Source organism: Lycorma delicatula, chromosome 6 (assembly GCF_047948215.1).
Source record: "Lycorma delicatula isolate Av1 chromosome 6, ASM4794821v1, whole genome shotgun sequence".
In the NCBI taxonomy this organism is placed as follows: domain Eukaryota; kingdom Metazoa; phylum Arthropoda; class Insecta; order Hemiptera; family Fulgoridae; genus Lycorma; species Lycorma delicatula.
The window spans coordinates 103,329,193-103,350,324 of record NC_134460.1 but is presented as its reverse complement, the minus strand read 5'-3'; the positions used below and the strand labels follow the sequence as shown (position 1 = coordinate 103,350,324).

Sequence of the window (21,132 nt, the reverse complement as noted above, 5' to 3'; positions counted from 1 at the left end):
TGTACAAGCTCCAAAGCCCAAATCTAAGATAGGTACCCCCATAAAATAAACTCAAAAATTGTTCATAACATACATTAAAATAACTCCATTATCTTACAAGAAGCTCTTTTAATGGAGAAAAAAAATACTTTTTTTAACCGCAAACGTTAATTGTTTTTTTTATTTATGAAGTTTTACCATTTCACACATAAACACATTAACTAATAAATAGTTAAAATTCAGCTTTAACTTCTGGAAACACTGCTAATTTATTTATCTAAGTTTTTTGACATGTATATATTAGTACAATTATTTTAATGTATATAATAATTATAATATTTCAAATGGTAATAACAGTGTTAAAAGAAGAAACAGAAAATATGAAATAAAAATAAAAATGCAGAAAGAAATGGTTATGAGAATAAACAATGCAAAGGACATATGAGTGAAGGTAAAGAAATAACAGAACAAGTTAAAAAATAAAAATACCTAGGGAATACACCAACATAGAATCAGAAGAGTGAAGTAGACATCAACACAAGAAGAGCAATAGCAAAGAAACCTTTAACAATTATGTGAAGAGGTATATAGAATAAAGCTGAAGAAAAGATGAATAAAGTACAAGCGAAGTAGATGGCGTGAAACTCACAGAACAACATAAATTGTTAGAAAAAAAGGGCAGGACTGAAGCTTTAGAGATGTGGGGTGTGGAAAAAAATGAAAAGAATAAAATGTACGAAACATGTGAGAAGTGAAGAAATACTAGGAAAATTACTGAGATTAGAGCAGTACTCATACATATAGTTCAAAGAAGTAAAGGAAATTGGATCAGGTAAGTTCCAAGAGAAACAATATTACTAAAAGTAACTCTTCAGGAAACAGTTTAAGTGGAGATGAAGAAAGGGAAGACGGTTTCATGTTGATAGATGAAATAAAAAATGTAGGATTTAAGAAGAACAAAGAATAGGCAAGGACCTACTGAAAAGAAGGGCAGCACAAGGGAACTACCAATCAGGAGAACACCACAAGATGATTATGATAATGAACTACAGCATCGTACAAATTAATTTAAAGTAATAAACAATAAAATCTAGACGTATCTGCTGCACTAGCTGAATGAACACTACACAATGATGCATAATCATTTACATAAACAAGCAGGATGTTAAATTAAATGTTAAACCTTAGTACAGAAAACCCTGCCATTGCAATCGATCTTTATTTTTATATATTTACAGAATAAGTAAAAAAAATACTTATTTTGAAATAACAGGAAAAAGAAGCTATATGATACATAATGATGACATGAGCCCTTTAATCAGAAATGGCTCAGCAATTTTTAAATAATGTAAAAATCATTTAATTTTTTTTTCAAATCACATATGGATCTAATGACACTTGCTTGAAAGGGGAAGGCATTTGATTGAATATTCACAAAAACTGGTAAAACTGTTTTGGACAGCCATAAACATTCATATACATCAAACATATACCCTCCTTAGATACCAGATAAAAAAATACAGATTATATTAACTAATGAAGTGTCGGGAAATATCAAATAGTTTGACCAAACTGTTGTTTCTCAGAAAATAACAAACTGTTGTGTCACTTCGGTAGAAAGCATTTTTTTCTACCCAACAGTAATATTGCACAGCAAACATGTTGAATCATCAAATAGAGCTGTCAGCTCACACTAACAAATGTTAAATTAAGAAAAGCAGTTAAAGTGAATAAACTGTTTGCAGTTTGCTAAGAACAGGTCACTTGCCCAACCCACCGGGTTGGTCTAGTGGTTAACGCGTCTTCCCAAATCAGCTGATTTGGAAGTCAAGAGTTACAGCGTTCAAGTCCTAGTAAAGCCAGTTATTTGAATACTAGATCGTGGATACCGGTGTTTTTTGGTGGTTGGGTTTCAATTAACCACACATCTCAGGAATGGTCAAACTGAGAATGTACAAGACTACACTTCATTTACACTCATACATATCATCCTCATTCATCCTCTGAAGAATTATCTAAACGGTAGTTACCAGATGCTAAACAGGAAAAAGAAAGAAAAGGTCACTTGCCCAGAAATCTGTTCTATCAATATTATATACACTGTAAGCAACTACCTACTAACATCAAATGGTTTTAAAAATCATGTAAATCTTATTCATAAATATAATGTAATGTTAAAGTGCAGAATAAAAGGGTCATAAAACTGTCAAATCTTGTGATAAAATGATTTATGGTATTCAACTACAACAACCTGTAGCCTGCAGCCAATGCACTGAGAAAAATAAAAAAATGAAACTTTTGCTTTTAAAATAAACAAACAAAAAGCAAGTAGTTTTACAATGCAATGGAAAAATGAGTCGTGAACATTAACAGTTTAATAATTCAATCTGTTTTTACCTAAAGTTTGTATAAACAGATTTTTTTTCTACAAACATCTCACTTTCATCTAACAGAAACAACAAAAATGCCCACCTCTAATATTAACAGTATTATTTAAATCTTGAAAATGCCTAATTTTTCAATTTTTTAATGTTTTTGTCAGTATTTAAAACATAATAAAAAATAAGATATAATTCCACTAAAAAAACTAAAACTAAACAAATATTACTATATAACACAATAACCTCACAAAATGTAAACCTACAAAAGCAATACAATACCTGGTAAGGGGAACAGGGAATCCCTGTGCTTGACATAATAAACCAAACCCTTGGCTAACTCTCCTTTCAATCCATGATTTTTTAATATCACTTGATAAGGTAGGAGGTTTTGCTCCTACTGGTTCTGGAAATAGGTAAAAAAATTCAAAACCCACCATTCTTTGATCTGATGTTTATTATAGGGCTTGAGACATAAACATTAAAATTTAAACCAGATTTTATGATAAATTCATTCGTACGTAAACACCAGAAGGTAATGATAAAAATGATCTGGATACCAGAACAAATCATACATATATTTATTCTAGCTCTTTCTTTACCAATCCACTGTGCTACTAAGCTAATAACCTAGAATGTTATACAATAGTGTGCAAATTAATCAAAACACTGGGAATTTTTTATCTATTTCAATGTTTGGCTACACTACTTGAACACATTCATTCTTTAAGCTGACTGCATATTGCAGGTTATGGTTCTTTGGTTATTTAGCAATTTTCATGTTATAAATAGTTTTTTTGTAAAGTTAAATTCAATTTTTATTACACAATTATATTTTTATATTTTTTGTTCATTGTGTCTTGAACATATAATAATGGGCATAACTTCAAGAAAGCATTCAAAAATTGTTTCTCTTTCTGAGCGTACCAGTATGACACGACAAATAGCTTCTAAGTGTGGTGTTGGACTAGGGACAGTAAATACTATTTTAAAACAATTTAAAGAAACTGGCTCCTTTTCACCTCAAAGGATAGGCAAATGTGAAAAGCTACTCCAACACAGAATAGGTTATTAGGGAGAAAAAGTAAACTTGATCCAAAATTATCTGCTATGGATTTAAATCAAGTATTATCAGCCATTACGTGACTTCTGTTAGACACTGACTTCTTGCATCTGGACAGAAAGCTCATCCAGCCAGCTAAAAAGCAGCTTTTAACACCAGCAATATGCAAAAGAAGGCTATTCAAAGCACTACTAACTGGACCAAAGAAGTTTGAAAAAATGTTGTTTTCCGATGAGTCACATTTTTATATTCAGGGTCAAAGGTTCCATACATTAGAAAAGCATCAGATGAAAATTCATCACTAGCTCATATCCAACAATCAGTTAAACATTCCCCCCTCCAAAAAAAAAATGGTTTGAGCTTGTTTTGCATTTGAAGGCCCTTGTTCATTACTTCCAGAAGATTGTATGATGAAAAGTGATAGGTATATCAAGATTCTGAAGGAAAGAGTTGTGACACAACTTCAAAATAAATTCCAAGGTATTGGAGTGTTCCAACAAGAAGTTTGGTGCCATGCCATAATGCCAAAAAAATGGAAAATTTTTTCGAGGAACAAAACATTAAAGTGGTCCCATGACCAAACAACTCGCCAAACATAAACCAACTGAAAATCTTTGAGAAACAGTCAAAAAATGTCTCTGAATTGTACCACAAAAATTGAATTCACTAAAACAATATCACTATGATTACATGATAAAGAAATCAAAAAAATGTGCAGAACACATGTTGAATTGATGCCAAATCATGTGTATGAAGTGCTTAAAAATAAAGGAGGCCATATTAATTACAAGATATTTACAAATTGTACAGGTATGATTTTTTTTTTTCTAAATAAAGTTACTTTTTATTAAATAAAAAATTAATTTGTACACTACTGTAGATTTAAAATAATTTTTTCTGTTGTAAAAATGTATATAATTTTTAACTCAGCCCATCAAACAGAAGTATATTTTAAGATGGTGAAAAGTTAAAATGCAAAGAAATCAAAGAACTGAATCACTGAAAACTTAGTATTTATCTGGATTTTATCATGATAAAATATTGCTAAGCTGTGCATAGATTTTCACATAGAATGAATAGTTTTCATAACAACCGTAGAAATCCAAATAAACCGGCAATTAAATGAAAAGGACAACATTGAATTTCACATCCCTTATACTCAAAATGATAAATTTCTTAAACTAGACAATTAATAAAAAGTGGTCAGATAAGTTAGCTCACAATAACATATTAATTGCAAATTCAACTGAATTAGTTTTCCAATAACTAAAAATTTCAGCTTTCTAGTAAATCCTAAAACTCTAGCTTACTTTCTATTGTTGATTAGCTCAGCCTCCAGTAACAGACTTGCATAAGAAATATGTGCCAATTGATGTAACAACTTACAGTCTGTTAGGAAAGAATATTAAATAGTTCTATATTGAAGATAAAACAAAGATTTGTTTTTTTAATGATATAATTAAACTGTGTATAACTGTTTATTTCAAAGTGTGTTACTCAAGGCTAAGAAAATGCTCCACGTTTTAATTATAATCTAATTTTTTAATAGAAAGACTTCTCTAATTAATGGTAATCATTATTCTTCTTTAATTACATAATTAAAGACATTTTTATTACTTACTTATTATTATTTATTTTAAGATAACAAACAATACTATTTCTAAGAGAAATTTGTTCCGTTTAAATCATACTAATGAAATCAATATAAGGATATTAACTGCCCATGAGCTTTAGTGGATCATATGACTCACTACTCACATTTTGCTTCAACTTAAGTAATGTTGTTATAAAAGTAACTACACTATAAAAACCTAAAGAGGATTATTACGGAAAATCACAGTCCGACAAAATAAAATAAAAATATTTCTCAATCTGTTTTTTAATTACCTTTATTTTCTGGTTATGCCTAATAGTAAAATTTAATAAAACAATTTTTTTTTTAAAATCACTCTATTCTAAATTAAACATCAATATCTTACCTAAATGCTGGCACAGGGTACCCCTGAGCCTGACAGAAAAGAGATAATGCTGATTTACTGACAACATCAAATGATATCAGTTTTAAAACTGAGGAAAATTTTGGTCCTTTCAATCCAACAGGTTCTGTTCATAAAATGATACATTATAAAGAATTATTAATCCCCTTTAAATATTCTTAAATAATAAGCAAATGCAACCACAAAACAACTTATTTGGTTAGTAATCTTAAGTACAACATACTGTTAATGAAGGGACAGATACCTCTGCAATATTAAATCATTAAATAAACAACAAGAAAAAATGTTTTTTTTCTTTTTTTGAAATAAACTGCTTTAAGAAAAAACAGTGAGTATTTGATACTCGGGAAAATATAAAAATCAATAACCAATCGAAAGAAACTAACTACTACAATCCCCTCCACTTCGATAAAGTCCTATCATGTATATAAAACCATCTGAGCTGATATTAATTGATCCAGGAAAAAATGTTTGAGTACAGTTTTTACAATTTCAAGAAACAACATGGATATTAACCAATGAAAAACACAAAAATAATGACAAATCTGCATTTAAAATTGATTAAGATGTAATTAAAAATTAACTACCTGTAAGATGGTACAGGAAATCCTTGAACAACACAAAGTAAAGTCACATCACTGGCATATTTGTATTCTAACCATGCTTTTTTGGAACTTGCAGGTAAGGCTGGTTCCTTAGTCCCTACAGGTTCTAGAAAATTGTTATTTTGAATTAAAACAGCAATAAATCTACTAATTTCTCAAAAGTTTAATTAATCTGTTGGTAAACAGGATCCCCCTCTGCCTTATTACAATAGTCATACATTAAAAAAAAATCTGTATAAAATTTATTCCTTTATCTAGCTGAAAAATTAAAATTTAATTAAAAATGTAAAAAACTATCAGGTGGGGTTCTTAATAACACATCTAACAAAATTTTATAAAATATTTATTAACTTGTAGATAGGAACATATGGATTTATCAGAAGAAATGATTTAACTTTATTATTTTAAAATTAATTTTTTGATTTCAGTAAAACATAGATCTATAAAATTTTAAAATATCTTTATTCAAAGTCAAAAACTGCCATGTTCAACTTCAAAGATGATTTTGGATAGAAATGAACAAGTTTTCTATGAAGAATCATTGAATACAATTTTTGAACTAAGATTTATTATGTATGGTCAAAATTCATGCACAAATTACTGCATTACTTGATAGCTATGATAATAAGAAAATGAAATATTACCTTAGAGGTGAAACAACAAAACTTAGCATTAAACAATCTAATTAGTAATGTTAAAAAAACTGGAGAAGGGTTGCATAACTTTTCTAGCTTTGCCCTCAACAGATTTTTATTTCAAATACACCAATGAATGTTTAAATATCAGTCTTAATTATGCAATATTTAGAGTACAATTCTGAAAAAGATCAAAATATTCAATTAAAAAATGTTGGTCCAAATTTGATTCCTTGATCAAATGAAGTTTTTATCTTAAAATATATGCAATATTAAAAGTATAATTTAAAAAAAGTGATAGAAATTTGTAGTAAAAAATTTTGCATTCTAGATGACCCCTTGCTTGACAAATACTTCATAAAAAATTATTAATAACAGCCACAACTTCAAAAGCAGATAAAATTTCAGAAATTAAAAAAAAAAATTAATAACATTTTTTAATTTTTATGTTGGATTCCATGGGGCCCTTATTTTTTTGGCTTAAATTTTTTTTATTAGTGTAATTATCTACTTCAATAAGTTGGCCCAATTTGGTCCAACGTTATTCAATAAGGCTAAAAAAAATGTAGGTACCATGATGCCCCTTATCTGATGGGAGCATATATATATATATATATATATATATATATATACTCAAATTTCTTCTTGTGTTTTTCAGTACGAGACAGAAAATAGTTAAAAATAATGTTGAATATCTGCCTTTCTTAAATCTGATTGACTTAAACTTTGAAATTTTAAATAACTTTAAGTACTTTCATTGTATTAAACCTAAATTTTTTAAGATCAATACACAAGAGTTAAAAACTACCATCCCCTTTTTTAATTTTGTCTGAAATTAAATGCTTTCAACGTATAAAAACTTTTTCAGCTACTTTCATTAAATTTTGCTGTAGAATCAATAGAGCTATAACTGGGAAAGTAAAAATTACAAGTAATATTATAATAAGATATTTTTAATGACCTCAGACATTTTAATCCCTGAAAATCAAGTAACAGATTATTATTCTCTCTAGTGGGTTGCTTATATTTCCAATCTAAGTTTCCTGTTGGTATGACAGTTTTCTTAGTTTTTATTATAAATTTAAATTATATACATACTTTTTTAAACTTTTGATATTTCTACTTATTGTGAATCAAATAGTAGACGATATGAATATTAATTCTTTTTCTATCATAATTTCTTAAAAACTGAGTTTTTTCCTACATAATGCAAGATGATGTAACAGGTTCATTTAAAATTTGCTTTTTCCTTCAAATTAACATGATCCTGTTTTTTATATTCAGTTTAAATTCAGTAGTATATAATGAAATATAAGTCCAATATCAAAGACTTTATATCCAAACCTAATAAGTTTTCTAGCATACATTAAAACCTAAAAAAACATAGGAAACCAACAACTTAATCATGTACTGATATAATTTAAAAGTGAAACAATTCAGACGCAACAACAATTACTATATGACTGCATGCTCTAGTTTGTAAATAAAAAGGGGAAAGTAGTGGAGTAGCTACAAATTAATGTTTTTCTAAAAATATTAAATACAATATCAATAAGACAGACTCTTGAAATTAATGCGACAGCTGTGTAAAACACACTACACCCTTACCTGATCACAAATCTTCCAGTGATCAAGAACTCAAGGAAGATCAATAATACATTTTAAGCAAGAAATAAAGATTAGATGACTGGACCAAGCAAAAACTAGGTAACACCAGCTGCAACTGTATGAAGTATATTAATAAAGGTAGGGAGAAAATAACAGCAATCTTATTTGTTTAGAATCAAACACTTGTTAAACTTCAGTGTATAATAATAACATTTACTTACCTGTCCATTTAAGAAACAAAGACTCTCATTACAAAAACATTAATAATTAATTTGTTTCAATTATTCAGCAGAAAACTTGATTATCTAGTCTTATACTGAATAAATGACATTCATGATATTATAATCCACATTTAAATGAAAAAAATTAAAATTAAATCAACATAAAAACATACCTGAATGATGGAACAGGGTAACCCTGAGCAGGGCATAACAAAGCGAAACTCTGGGTGACTTTTTTAACAAACCATAATAATTTTGCTTCCAATGAAAATGTTGGAGATTTAAATCCTACTGGTTCTATTTATTTCCAATTTTGAAAATGAGAAATTAAATATGATAAATTAGTGTAATTCTTCTAATAATGAACTGTCTCACCTGAATGAAGGTACAGGGAATGCCTGTGCAAGACATAATATTCCAAAACTTTGATTTTGTTTTCGTGTAAACGAACTACTTTGTAAGTCCGATGAAAATGTTGGAGCTTTAGCACCAACTGGTTCTGCATTTAAAAGAAATGTAATGTTAAGAAATTGATTACAATATCTTTTTACTTAACAATTAAAATTAAACTAAATATTTATAAAATGAAATTAAAATATTTATAATGGAAGGATAGAACTATTATAACATTTATTCTTTATAATTCTCATTAATTTTTTAAGATAAAAAATTTAATAACATTTAAAATTAATTTTCAAATATAAAAAAATAACATTGGTTGTTTCCTAATAATAGAAATGCAGAACCCACTTTAGTCATCATAGGTAATAAGTTTCTCAGCACAATCAATTAATACGAATAAAATTATTAATTTATTTAATTATACTTAATGATGAGAAAATTAAAAAGATAACTACCATTAAGTGTGGTAAATAGTATGTGCATCTATGCAAGCACCCCCCCCCCCCCACACACACACACATTCACAGACAATGTAAATAAAATATTAGCAGATGAATTCTAAAGGAGTGAAGATGACTTGTAACAAAGGTACTGAAAAAGACCTAAAGCCTAATTGTAACAAATCTTTATTTGTGAGTATTTATATATAATTATACAAATATTACACTAGATACTCCAGAATTTTGCTACAAAGTCTCATATTCTAACATTAAAAATACATCAATTGTATGAAAAAAAACATTCACTTGATAAATATGAATACAAATTTAACCAAGTTATAATGAATTCTAAAATAAATAATTTTTATAAAAAATATTGATAAAATTCATTACGTTAGAAATTCATCACTCTAACAGTGACAAAAACAATAAAATAATAATAGTAATTATTATGTTCATGTGATTAATTTTTTTAAGAAAAAGATTAATAATCACATTAATTAGAATCATAGAATATTTTTGTATTTTAATAAATACCACATCCAAAACAGAAAACAAGCAGCACTTTTTTAAAAATCAAAAAACTTTCAACATTGACACAACTTATATAATCATCCCTCACAACTTGCATCTGTATTGCATATGATGCATAGCCAGATTCACAAACTTGTCAACTGCAACTATAATAAAGAATTCAACTAAATAAAATGTCTATAATATATACTATCTTGCACAAACCTGGACTTGCAGAAAATATGTTGCAGATAATACAAAACAAAATCAATTACTCATATAGCAACAGAAAATACACAACTTACACAATCAACAATATTCATACAAAATTGTCAACATTATTGAAACTGACTAAGTTGCTTTAAAATCAGGATACTATGGCAAAAAAAAACAAAATGTACACTGACAAACATCATAGTACAGAATTAGATAAACTAATCTACGAAGACTATACTAAATACTACATTCAGCAGAACAAGCCATAAATACGAAGTACAAATACAAAAAAAAAAATCAGCCAATGAGAAATATCTCATAAATAGAACACACATTTAAAGATATTAATCACAACATACAAATTTCATGTATGGGGGGGACAATGCAAAAAAATAAACAACACAAAATTTACAAATATAATAGATTTGATAAAAATGTATTAAATGAACAAACATAGACCAAATACACCATATTCAACTACATAATAAAACAATTTCCTAACCACTTCAAGACAAAAACCATTAACAACACCTCCACTTATAAAAAAAAAGCAGGTCAACTGAAAAGCGAATCTTTTTTAACCACCTTTATAATGTAATTAATGAATTGATTTCATTCATTATTTTTTCAGTTTAATGTAAAAAAAGTTTCCATATTTGTTTAATTATGAAGTCACCAAATACTTAAGATATAATAAATTATACTGACAGAGTATCTTCAGGAATAAGACACACACAATAATCTACACACAAAAGTTCTTTTTAAGAAAAAACAACATGTAAGATCTTCTAAAAATTAAATACCATGAGTTTAATATTTAAATTCATCTTTCACTCACTTAAAAAAATCGTTTAATTTGGCTGGCTTCCTAAATGTAAATTAAAAAAATGACTCATTAAAAAATATGTATGTTTAATCACATTTTATCTTGAACAACAAACAAAATTTAACAGGAAGTACAATTAATTAAAAATGTTATAGTGGCATAATCCGATGAAACAATTCAAGATGCAAAACTACAAAGCAAAATTACCTTCAGCAATGTGAAATAATAAATACTGCTTTCCCTAAATAATTTAATTTATCTCATATTACAAGACAAAGAAGTTTAAAAAACTAATAAATAAAAATTATAATGTAAAACTGACCGGAAACTTGGGGTAGGATGACCCTGAGCCTGACAAAGTAAACTGATTGATTTTGTTATAAAATGCTGTATTACATCAAATTTTGATTTGGATGCAACACGAGGAGCTGTACTGCTCACAGGTTCTAACCAAAAGAATTAAAAAAACCATATAAATATGTCTATAAAATTATAAATAGTACCTAATTTTACATACCGAAACATGGGTAGAGGGAACCCCTGAGCTGGACATAAAACAGTGACACTTTGTCCTTGTTTTGAATCAAATGTACGACTCTTATCAATAGTTGGAAATTTTGGTTTGACACTTCCAACTGGTTCTACATGCAAAATAAAATAGTTTTAATCATTCATTTTTGTTCAAGTAAATTTTTATTTCTACAGTAAAAAACGTTTACCTAAAATTTTGTTACCCAAATGTTGTAACAGGGAACCTCTAGTAAATTATTAAAATAAACATTTAGTATACTTAAGTTTACATTAACATTTTATAATTATTTTTTTCAGTTCATGAATATAATTAATTATTTGATGTATTAATGAGAACAATTAAATACAGAAAATAAAACATATGATTTAATGTTTAAACATAATTGGAAATCAAAAATATACCAATGTATATTGCACAAAAACTCAAAGACATTTTTACTAGTAAAATTTAACAAAGAAACTGCATGCTAATATATGTTGAAAAAGAATTAAAAATAATTTGAGAAAAAACTTTAAATGATGCAAAACAGAAGTTAAAATGTACATCTGCACAGTTTAAAAATTATATTAATTAGTCACAACTGATTTCATAGTAATGGAAGATTCTATTTGTAATATGTACTTGATAAAAATATTCCACCTCTCACATTCAGCATGCATTCAGCAATTATAAAATTTATCCAAACCAATGCATCCCTCAATTTTACAATCTATAATTCCTTATGCAATTCATATCTAAAACAACCAGTAAACCAAGCAAAAAATTTTTTTTACAATAAAAGATAAAAGAATGGCAACTAGAATGTCTTCATGGACAAACATCACCAAAAGGAGTAGACACAGGCTCAGATCATACGAAGTCAAATTTAAAATTAAATTAACTCCCCAAGAAGCAACAAAACCAAGCCCCTGAAACTAAAAGAAAACTAGACCCTATCCAAATAATCAAGAATGAAAAAATAAAAATCACAGATAAACTCGAAGACCTAGTCAACAACCTTAAACAAATCACAGAAGAATTGGCCCCCAATACAACCTGTAAAAAGCATCAATGTTGGAACAGCAAAAATGATAAAACAGTGAACAGACATCAAGCATGACTATTACAACAATCCCAGTAATCAGAAACAGCCTTTCAAAATCTAGTAAAACAAAGGAAAGAAATTACCTGAACTCTAGGAAAATAAAAAGACGACACCATAAAGACTCATTGAAATTAATAGAAGAAGAATTCAATAAAACACAATTAAGACTATCACAAAACCATCAAAAACAACTCCAAAAATACAAAACCCCAGCCCTAATAATGAAGGATAAAAACCACAAACTGCCCCATAACAATAAAGACAAATGCAGAAATCCTAGCTAAATATTTCAACAAATCCTAAATTGTGAAGACCAGTCAGAACTCCTAAACTCTCAACACAAGCAACCCAACAACACCATCGGAAAACATCAACCCTCCCACAATAAAAGAAATCTACCAAGCACTGAGTGAGATGAAGAACTACAAAGCAGCAGGAGAAGATCAGACTTTTGAAAAGATCTGAAAACATACAGGAAGACCAGCAAAAATTGCCCTTCATCTTTAGCTTGTCAACATCTGGATCAAAGAACTACCAGAATACTGGATGACAGCTCTTAACCACTTGCTACACAAAAAACAGACAAAACAGGCCCTAACAACTACAGGGGAATCTCACTCCTGGACACAAAATACAAAATTCTTTCAAAAATATCCTCAACAGGATCAGTTTACCACTCAAGAAAGAACTATAATACCAGAGAGGTTTCAGATTGTGGAGAAGCTGTCCAGACTAGATCATGAGTCTCACTCAAGCTAATAATGGTTACAACAGAAAAAGAAGCAGAGACATGGTGATAATCTTTGTAGACTTCAAGAAATCATATGACTGCACTCACATCTCGATTCCCCCCAGGGGAGAAGATCCCACCTCGTAGCGTGTCCGGTCGCTACACCACCCCCTCCGTTCCTAGCCAGTAGTGGCTTTAACGGAGGACATCTTCTCGCCCTCAAACTGATTGCGCACCACAGCTTTCAGTCCAGGCCCCGCAGAGATGCCACCGATGCAGATGCCCCGAGGGACATCTGCATCGGTAAAGTTCACCCCGAGATAGTTTTTTCGTGTTTATGCCTTCACAATGAAAACAACGGACACCTGCAGCTACCACGTCGCCCTCAGGAACTAAGCTAGAAGCCTAACCGCGGAACGAAGACCTCGCGCCTAGTCCTAACTATTATACAGCCAATTACTGAATGTCTCAGATCCGTACTAATTGCCTAAACAACAAACTTTCCCACTAAAGTTTCATACATCGAAATTTAGACCTAGTTCCCTTAAGAACCCAGCTTAATACTCAAAATGACTTTCTATCTGACTCCGCTTCGGTCCGCCCGGGAGAGGAGAATAAACGCCTACTCCCGCACAGCGCCATCACGGAGTCCCGCGTGACATTCACCATCTTTCGCAGACCGCCTTCAAGACTCCCTTGCATACCACCAAAGCAGTACCCAGAGAAGCCCCGCCGACAGTGTCATTAGCTCATAAGTGCCCCCGTCGGAGCGCGACCGCACCCACCGGGCAAGGATAACCCCGCCCGCCGACAACGACCGCAACTCCGCCGACAGCGTTATTAAGTATATGCCATCAATACATCTAACCGAGGCACGCTGCCTTAAGCGCCTACCTTCGGCCAGTCAACTGCCCAGGTGGTCCCTAGCTACCCAGGTTCCTATCACCTACTAAATCCCTTCGGCAGCCCTGCTCAGGGCGAGGAAGTGAAGGAAGCCTGCAACTATTGTCCACTCTCTACGAGTCCTCCAGTTGACTCGTAGATCCAAAATAGAGTTTACTCTCTCGAGTTCCCTAGCAATTCTGGTACGCTCAGCTTCGTACCGGGGACATATGTGAAGGACATGGTCCACGGTGTCATCGACCCTACAGTCCGGACAGAAGCCAGAATCAACCAACCTAAACTTGGCCAATTTATCCCTAAAGGCACCATGTCCAGAGAGGAACTGAGTGGTATGCCGATTGGGGGATATCCAGCTAACAGCTCGCAACTCTCTAACATTGGGAAATATACCATGCGTATAACGACCTGTCAAAGAAGTATCCCACCTATCTTGCCAAGAGTCGAATCCTTGGTCTTCGATCTACGCATACGCCCAGCAGTAAGAAGGTCTCCCTTCTTTGCAACATATCGCTGGCTACGTTCCGTAGCCAAAATATCTAGAGGTTTGATGACCGCGATCACAGTTACTGCCTCTCGCGAGACAGTCCTGTAACAACCGACAACAGCTAACAAAAGAAGACGCTGGGCTCGTAATAGAATGTTCCTATAACATTGGTACCGCAAACGATGAGCCCAGACGGGCGCAGCGTACAACATAATGGCCTTACAAACGCCTTTATAAAGAATCCGCATGGTACGGAAATTCAACCCCCAATCGGGTTGGACCACTCTACGGACGCCGAAGAAAGCATCAACTGCCTTCTTCGCCACATACTGAAGGTGTTCCTTGAAGAGAAGCCTCTCATCAAGGATGACACCCAGATATTTCTGAAGGGTGACATACCTAATTGAACGACCGTCCATCACAACCCACGGATGGCGAGTCGCAGATAGACGGCCCTTCAAGAACATCATAGTGGTTTTCTCCGCACTGAAAACCATCTTATGCTGAAGACTCCACAACCGCAAAACCCTACATGCCTGTGCCGCTCTGAGCTCAATCTCAGCATGCGAGCCACCCTCAACCAGCAGCAGTCCATCGTCGGCATAAGCCACAACGCGACAGCCACTAGGCAAACGTAGCCGCATGAGAGAGTCAAACTTGATGGTCCAGACGAGTGGACCTAATACACTGCCCTGCGGACATCCTTTTGACAGGGTCTTTTCTACTTGCGAACTGCCGTCACGAAGGACAACAGTTCTTTCGCTGAAATAACTCGAGAGAGTCCTAATTTCATCCTGCGTGCAACCACGCTTCTGCAACTGAAACAAGGCAGAGGGCCAGCACAAGTTATTAAATGCCCTGGATATGTCCAAGAAGACACCGAGTACGTACTTGTACTCACTGCCTGAAGCCAGATCCAGGACCCTAAGAATCGCATCCTCTGTACTCTTACCGGGTTAAAGCCATACTGGTCGTCCATCAGCATGTGAATCAAAGTGAGCCTACTATTAATGCGAAGGTAAAGTACCTTCTCGAAAATTTTCCCAACAACTGGTAAGAGCGTCAGAGGACGGTAAGAAGAACTAACGGTGGGGTCCTTGTCGCCCCCCTTGAACAACAGCTTCAAGATTCCACGCTTCCAGCAAGCCGGGAAATATCCGACAAACAAACACCTATTGAACACCCTAGTCAACGGGCCGAGAATTACAGGCAGGGTGCGAACAAGTGACTGCACTCACAGAGAAGCCCTACTAAAAATTCTAAGACACCTCAGACTACATCCCATATTAAAACGCACAATAAAACTAATCCTCAAAAATACTAAGCCAAAAGTGAAATTTAAACTCTCGGAACCATTTGAGATCAAAACAGGACTGTACCAATGTGATGGACTTTCACTGCTACAAATATAAAAAATAGGCCGAAAAATCAAAACAAACTGCCATGGTTTCGCCGAAGACTTGGCACAACTTGCTACCAAACAACATTGATGAAGCTAAAACACAGATATTAGAACTTCAAAACATTTCAGATAAAACTGTCCCAAAATATCATTCAAAAAGGCAGAAATTATGACCTAAAAGCCAATACAATTAAAAGAACTAAACATAAACGGTAATGAAGTCAAAATAATAACCCAATTTAAATACCTCAGAGAAATAATAACAAAAAAATCTCAATCCAAACAAGAACAAACAAACTAGCTAAAACACAAAAATTAACTGGTACACCTACAGTAAAAATTGTATACACATAAACAAAAATAAAACACTACAACACAGTTATAAAATCGAAAGCCACATATGCAGCAGAAACACTCTTCCACCTGAACGAATAATCGAAGACCGACAGACTCCAGAAAATCAAAAGAATTAGAAAAATCTACCAGAAAGATGAGGAGTGGTGGACTGTCCCCAACAAAGTAGTGTACAAAGAACCCATCACTGATACTATGCATAAGAGGAGACTAGGATTCTTTGGACACATCATGAGGAAGCAAGATCCAATCAAGACTTCTGAAACAGCTGGTACAGTACAATCTCGACTCGAAAAACACCAGGACAGGATGCAGATGAATCAGAAAAATAAGAAAGGATCTGAAGGAAATTGGCCTTACACCAGAAGACATTACAGACAAGATGAAATTAATGAAGAATCAAGGACAAAAATATTCGCTTTACACTCACAAGAAACTCACAACACGAACATTTTCAATACCAGAAAGAGATCAGAACATATGAAAAAGTACTGGGAGGATTACAAGGCCCTGAACAGTCCCTTTGAAGAGATTTGGATAATGGACAGACTAAAGTGATCCTATGGTTTTAAAACATAAAAAAAAATAAAATAAAAAATATATTTGGTTCTATAATTTAAAACTTCCTTTATTTGTCAGCACTCCACACCTACATTCACCAATACACTTCATAATGAACGTTATTATATTTCTACATCAAAAAAAAAAGTATCAAATGAGCATCATGTAATGTCAGAAAGCATACAAGCAAACAAAATCTTTAAATAACCATCCCTTATTTTAGAGAAAATATATACCTATGTAATAATTTTATCATAAATTACTAAAAGAAGAGGAATTGATATAGATGTTTTGAATATCTGTTAACATTACATTGAAACAATATATTCTACTGAAAAAAAAAATATTTATCAATTACCACAGTTAAAAATAACAGAATTTTAGTAAAAATGTAAAGATATATTTTTATTCAAATATATAGAACATATCTTGTAATATCAAAGTTACACATTAATCATACTTTGTAAGCGTTATCAGCAAGGTGTTGGGTTTTAATCCAAGTCAGGCTTGAGATTTTCATGCATTATACAGAGCATTCAGAAAGTTGCTATGCAGTATGCTTTAGAATTATGTGGTACATTCTGTTCTGTCAGTGTTAGATTGGTTCCCCTGTAGGTTCACTGAGCAATGCTCAGTAATACACAAAGACGTCAGTTGTTGAACTACTGATTGAATGATTGAAAGTGCTTCTTGTTGTTTCGTTTATAGAAATCAATAAATGCGAGAAACTTAATGGTTCTTTTGGTAAAGGAACGCATTTTTCTTCTTGAACATGTTTTTCATGAAAGCAACAAATATACTGATTTAGTGAAGCACAAGTTTTCTAAAAAGTTTCCAAATACTCCTGTTCTTCACTGCAATGCAGTTTGAACTCTTATCGAAAAATTGCAGGCGATTGAAGTGGAACTAAACTAGAAGAACCACCACCTAAACCTAAATGAACAGAAGCTGCTTGATATTTTGAATGCTAGAGCCGAAAGTCCATCAACGTAAATGTGTGTAAGTTAGCACAGCAGCAAGATGCACTACTTGCTGCCACACATAAAGCTGTAAGAGAAGAACTGAAACTTTTTCCTTACAAAGTAATGTTTGTTGAAGAAATTAAACCAACAGATCATGTCAAAAGACTAAATCATTGCCAATGGTTTATGACCAAAATTCAAAAGTATCCTTGACATTACATTTTTTTACAGATGAAGGATAGTTTCATCTGGAAGGATATATTAATTCACAAAATACACAACAATGATTGACAACTAACCCCCTCCCCCCAACTGCACGAATTACATGAACAATTTTTAGACAAAGCAAAAACTGGAGTCTGGGTCAGTGTGAATAGAATGTGCATTGTGGGTCCAATCTTTTTTAAAAATACAGTTAACATGATCTTTATTGTGTTTTTTAACAAACTTCATTAATCAGTTAACAGAAATGGAAATCAATCATAGTTGGTTCCAACAAGATGGTGCCACTTTTTTACAAAATGTCAAAGACATATTTCTAAAAAACATGATTCGTTTTTGTAAAACAAATCATTTTGAAGGATATGTGGTCTGCATAATCACCCAATCTGATTCCCCCGATTACTTTCTAAGGGGCGCAGTGAAAGAAGCATCTACTGCAACAAACCATGCACAATTGACTAAAAACTGCAATAACAGTGTACATATGAGACATTCCAGTACATCAGCTGGCTAAAGTGTTTGAAAACAAATTAAAATGTGTACAGTGTTTTGAATCTGTTTCGGCCCATTTTCCACCAAAATCCGATTGACTACTTTGTTTTTAAATAAAGCTGTAGTTGCGGTGTTAATACGTTAAGTACCAAACTTTCACATATGAAATGCATATAAACTTAATATCAGGAAATTATTTAATAAAATTATATGCAACAGTTTTTGTATCACTGATTTTATACAAGCACAAGAGCTCTTCTTTACTGAAACAATTATTATTTATATTTTAAGAAGTTTTATTATTGCTAATAGATTTAAGAGCTTTGATGAAACATCAAATCTTCAAATAACTTCACTTTTCTTTTTACTAGAAACCATACAATTACTTGAACAGAATGACTAATAACAAATTGTAAAAAATTCCACTGACTATCATACCGAAAGAAAGGAACTGGAAATCCCTGAGCAGGACACAGAATGGCAACTGTGGAGTTTGTATCTGTAGCACGACCTCTGACATCCTTTAAATTCGGAACCTGAGGTTTAGATGCACCAACTGGTTCTGATAAAAAAAATTATGTCGAAATGAAATAAACTTTTTATAATCCAATTTAGAAAACAGTGCAGTATTATAATATTTAAAAACAAAACTTTTGTATTAGCCAAAGAAGAAACCAAAATTAAAAAAAAGAATACTGCAAAATACAAGAAAAGTATACCAAAATTAATACAATTTTGTGTTATTGCCAAATATTTCATGCAATAACATAGATTTTCTTGTCATAATCTACCAAAAAAAAGTAATGCAATAACATTTTAAAACAAACTAAGATCTAAAAAAAAATTGTATACTTCATGATCAATGATTTTTTGCATTGCTGACTCAGACAGTGATTAAATTATTTTTTTACCAGATTAATTTGCTTAAATATTAATAAAACAGCACTTTCACATGGCTAAATTCAGAAGAATGTAAACTTAAAATTTGTTTCTTTATATATCTCTTCACTAGTAGGATGTTCCAACATATTTTAATAAAAATTTTACAAAATGACAGATAATGTTTAAGTTAACCGACACCTACACAAAAAAAATACTGTCCTACTCATTCAAAGTAAAACAAATCCTTATAAACAATCAGTAAGAAAGATTCCGTAAAAGAAAAAACTAGAAGAATTGAATGAAAAAATGCAGCTTGCACAACAGAGACAAAATTGAGAAGTAACAAACAGGTGCATACAAAAAGATTGCTCAAACTATATTAAAATAAAGAAGACAAAAACAAATCCAACCAGAACAAATGACCAGAGCAAACAAATTTTGAATTATTAAATAAACAATTTTTTTTAATTAATGAAGATAATGTATTAAAAGGTAAGAAAAAGTAGAGCTCCTTTCTTTAAATTGTAGAACAATTATTTTTCTCAATCATCAATTCTCATTCTTATATCAAGATATATTTTTATATCAAGTGAATGGGTGATGGAGCAGTCTACCAATTCTGTTGGGCATATTTTTCAAACTTCGACCCCTTCTGGAGAGCCCCTATATTTCAATTGGGGCTCTAATGAATTTCCTGAATTTCAACTGAATTTTTTATGTAGAACCCCAATCAGGTTTCAAAACTTGGAGGGTGAATGGTCTGAATTAATCCAAACTGAATTAGTGTTTTACTTGGCAAATATCAAGCTTTAATTTTTGATGAAAATTAAGTAATTAAAAAAATATAGTACAATATGAAAAACAAAAATAAAATTTTTCTTCTTGAATAATAAAGTAGTTGAGAAATCAATAAAATTTCTTACCGAAAAAATGGTACAGGAAATCCTTGAGCCGGACAGATCATAGTAGCAGTATAATTCACTATGGTTTTAAAACCACGTACATCATCCATATTTGGAACTTTGGGCTTTGAAGATCCCAAAGGTTCTAATAAGATATTACAATTTTGAATTAGTACCATACTAGCATGCATTAAATGAAATTTTTATTGGTCTTTTCACATAAAGCAACATCTGTGAAAGTTCCCTGTTGTTTTATTTAGATATCAAATAAAAAATAAATTACAAAATAGTTTCAAGACTAAAAATGTATTTTAAATGAATAAACTACATTCCAGCAATAAATTATAGACTACCATAGGTGAGATCCAACTTCACCAGTTGTAATGACATTGCTATAGTATTGTTATATACGAAGTCACCTACATTTCAGAAAGATTCATTATAACAAAAGATCTACAAAAACTTGCAATATCAATAGAAGAAATTTTACTGAACTCATTTCTATTATAATTTTAAAATACAGATATCAGGACATTTAAATGTTGAAAAAGGAATGAAAAATATGTTTTTTTTAACAATTCAGTTCACTTTAAAAATTTAATTGAAATAATATTGTTTATGCTCGTGAATAATTCAAGAAAAAAGTATTTATTCTATCTATCCATCACAGCTTCTATAAAAAAAAATTATTGCAACACCAGTAAATGTTAGCTTATGTGAAAAGAGTCTACCAATATTA

General features: G+C 31.5%; 1 protein-coding gene across 16 annotated transcripts in view; it reads right to left on the bottom strand.

The window, feature by feature from the left end:
• Dscam1 (Down syndrome cell adhesion molecule 1) overlaps positions 1-21,132 on the bottom strand; it is a 607,521-nt gene that overhangs the window by 230,757 nt on the left and 355,632 nt on the right. For 2 of the 16 annotated variants that reach the window (XM_075368238.1, XM_075368241.1), the window contains exon 7: positions 5,400-5,523. The exons of 12 other annotated variants lie outside the window; for them this stretch is intronic. In XM_075368238.1, the coding sequence (XP_075224353.1) occupies positions 5,400-5,523 (124 nt within the window). Of the gene's footprint in view, positions 1-5,399; positions 5,524-6,004; positions 6,129-11,400; positions 11,525-21,132 lie in introns of all 16 variants that reach the window. 2 more of the 16 variants (XM_075368239.1, XM_075368240.1) reach the window with 2 other exon arrangements.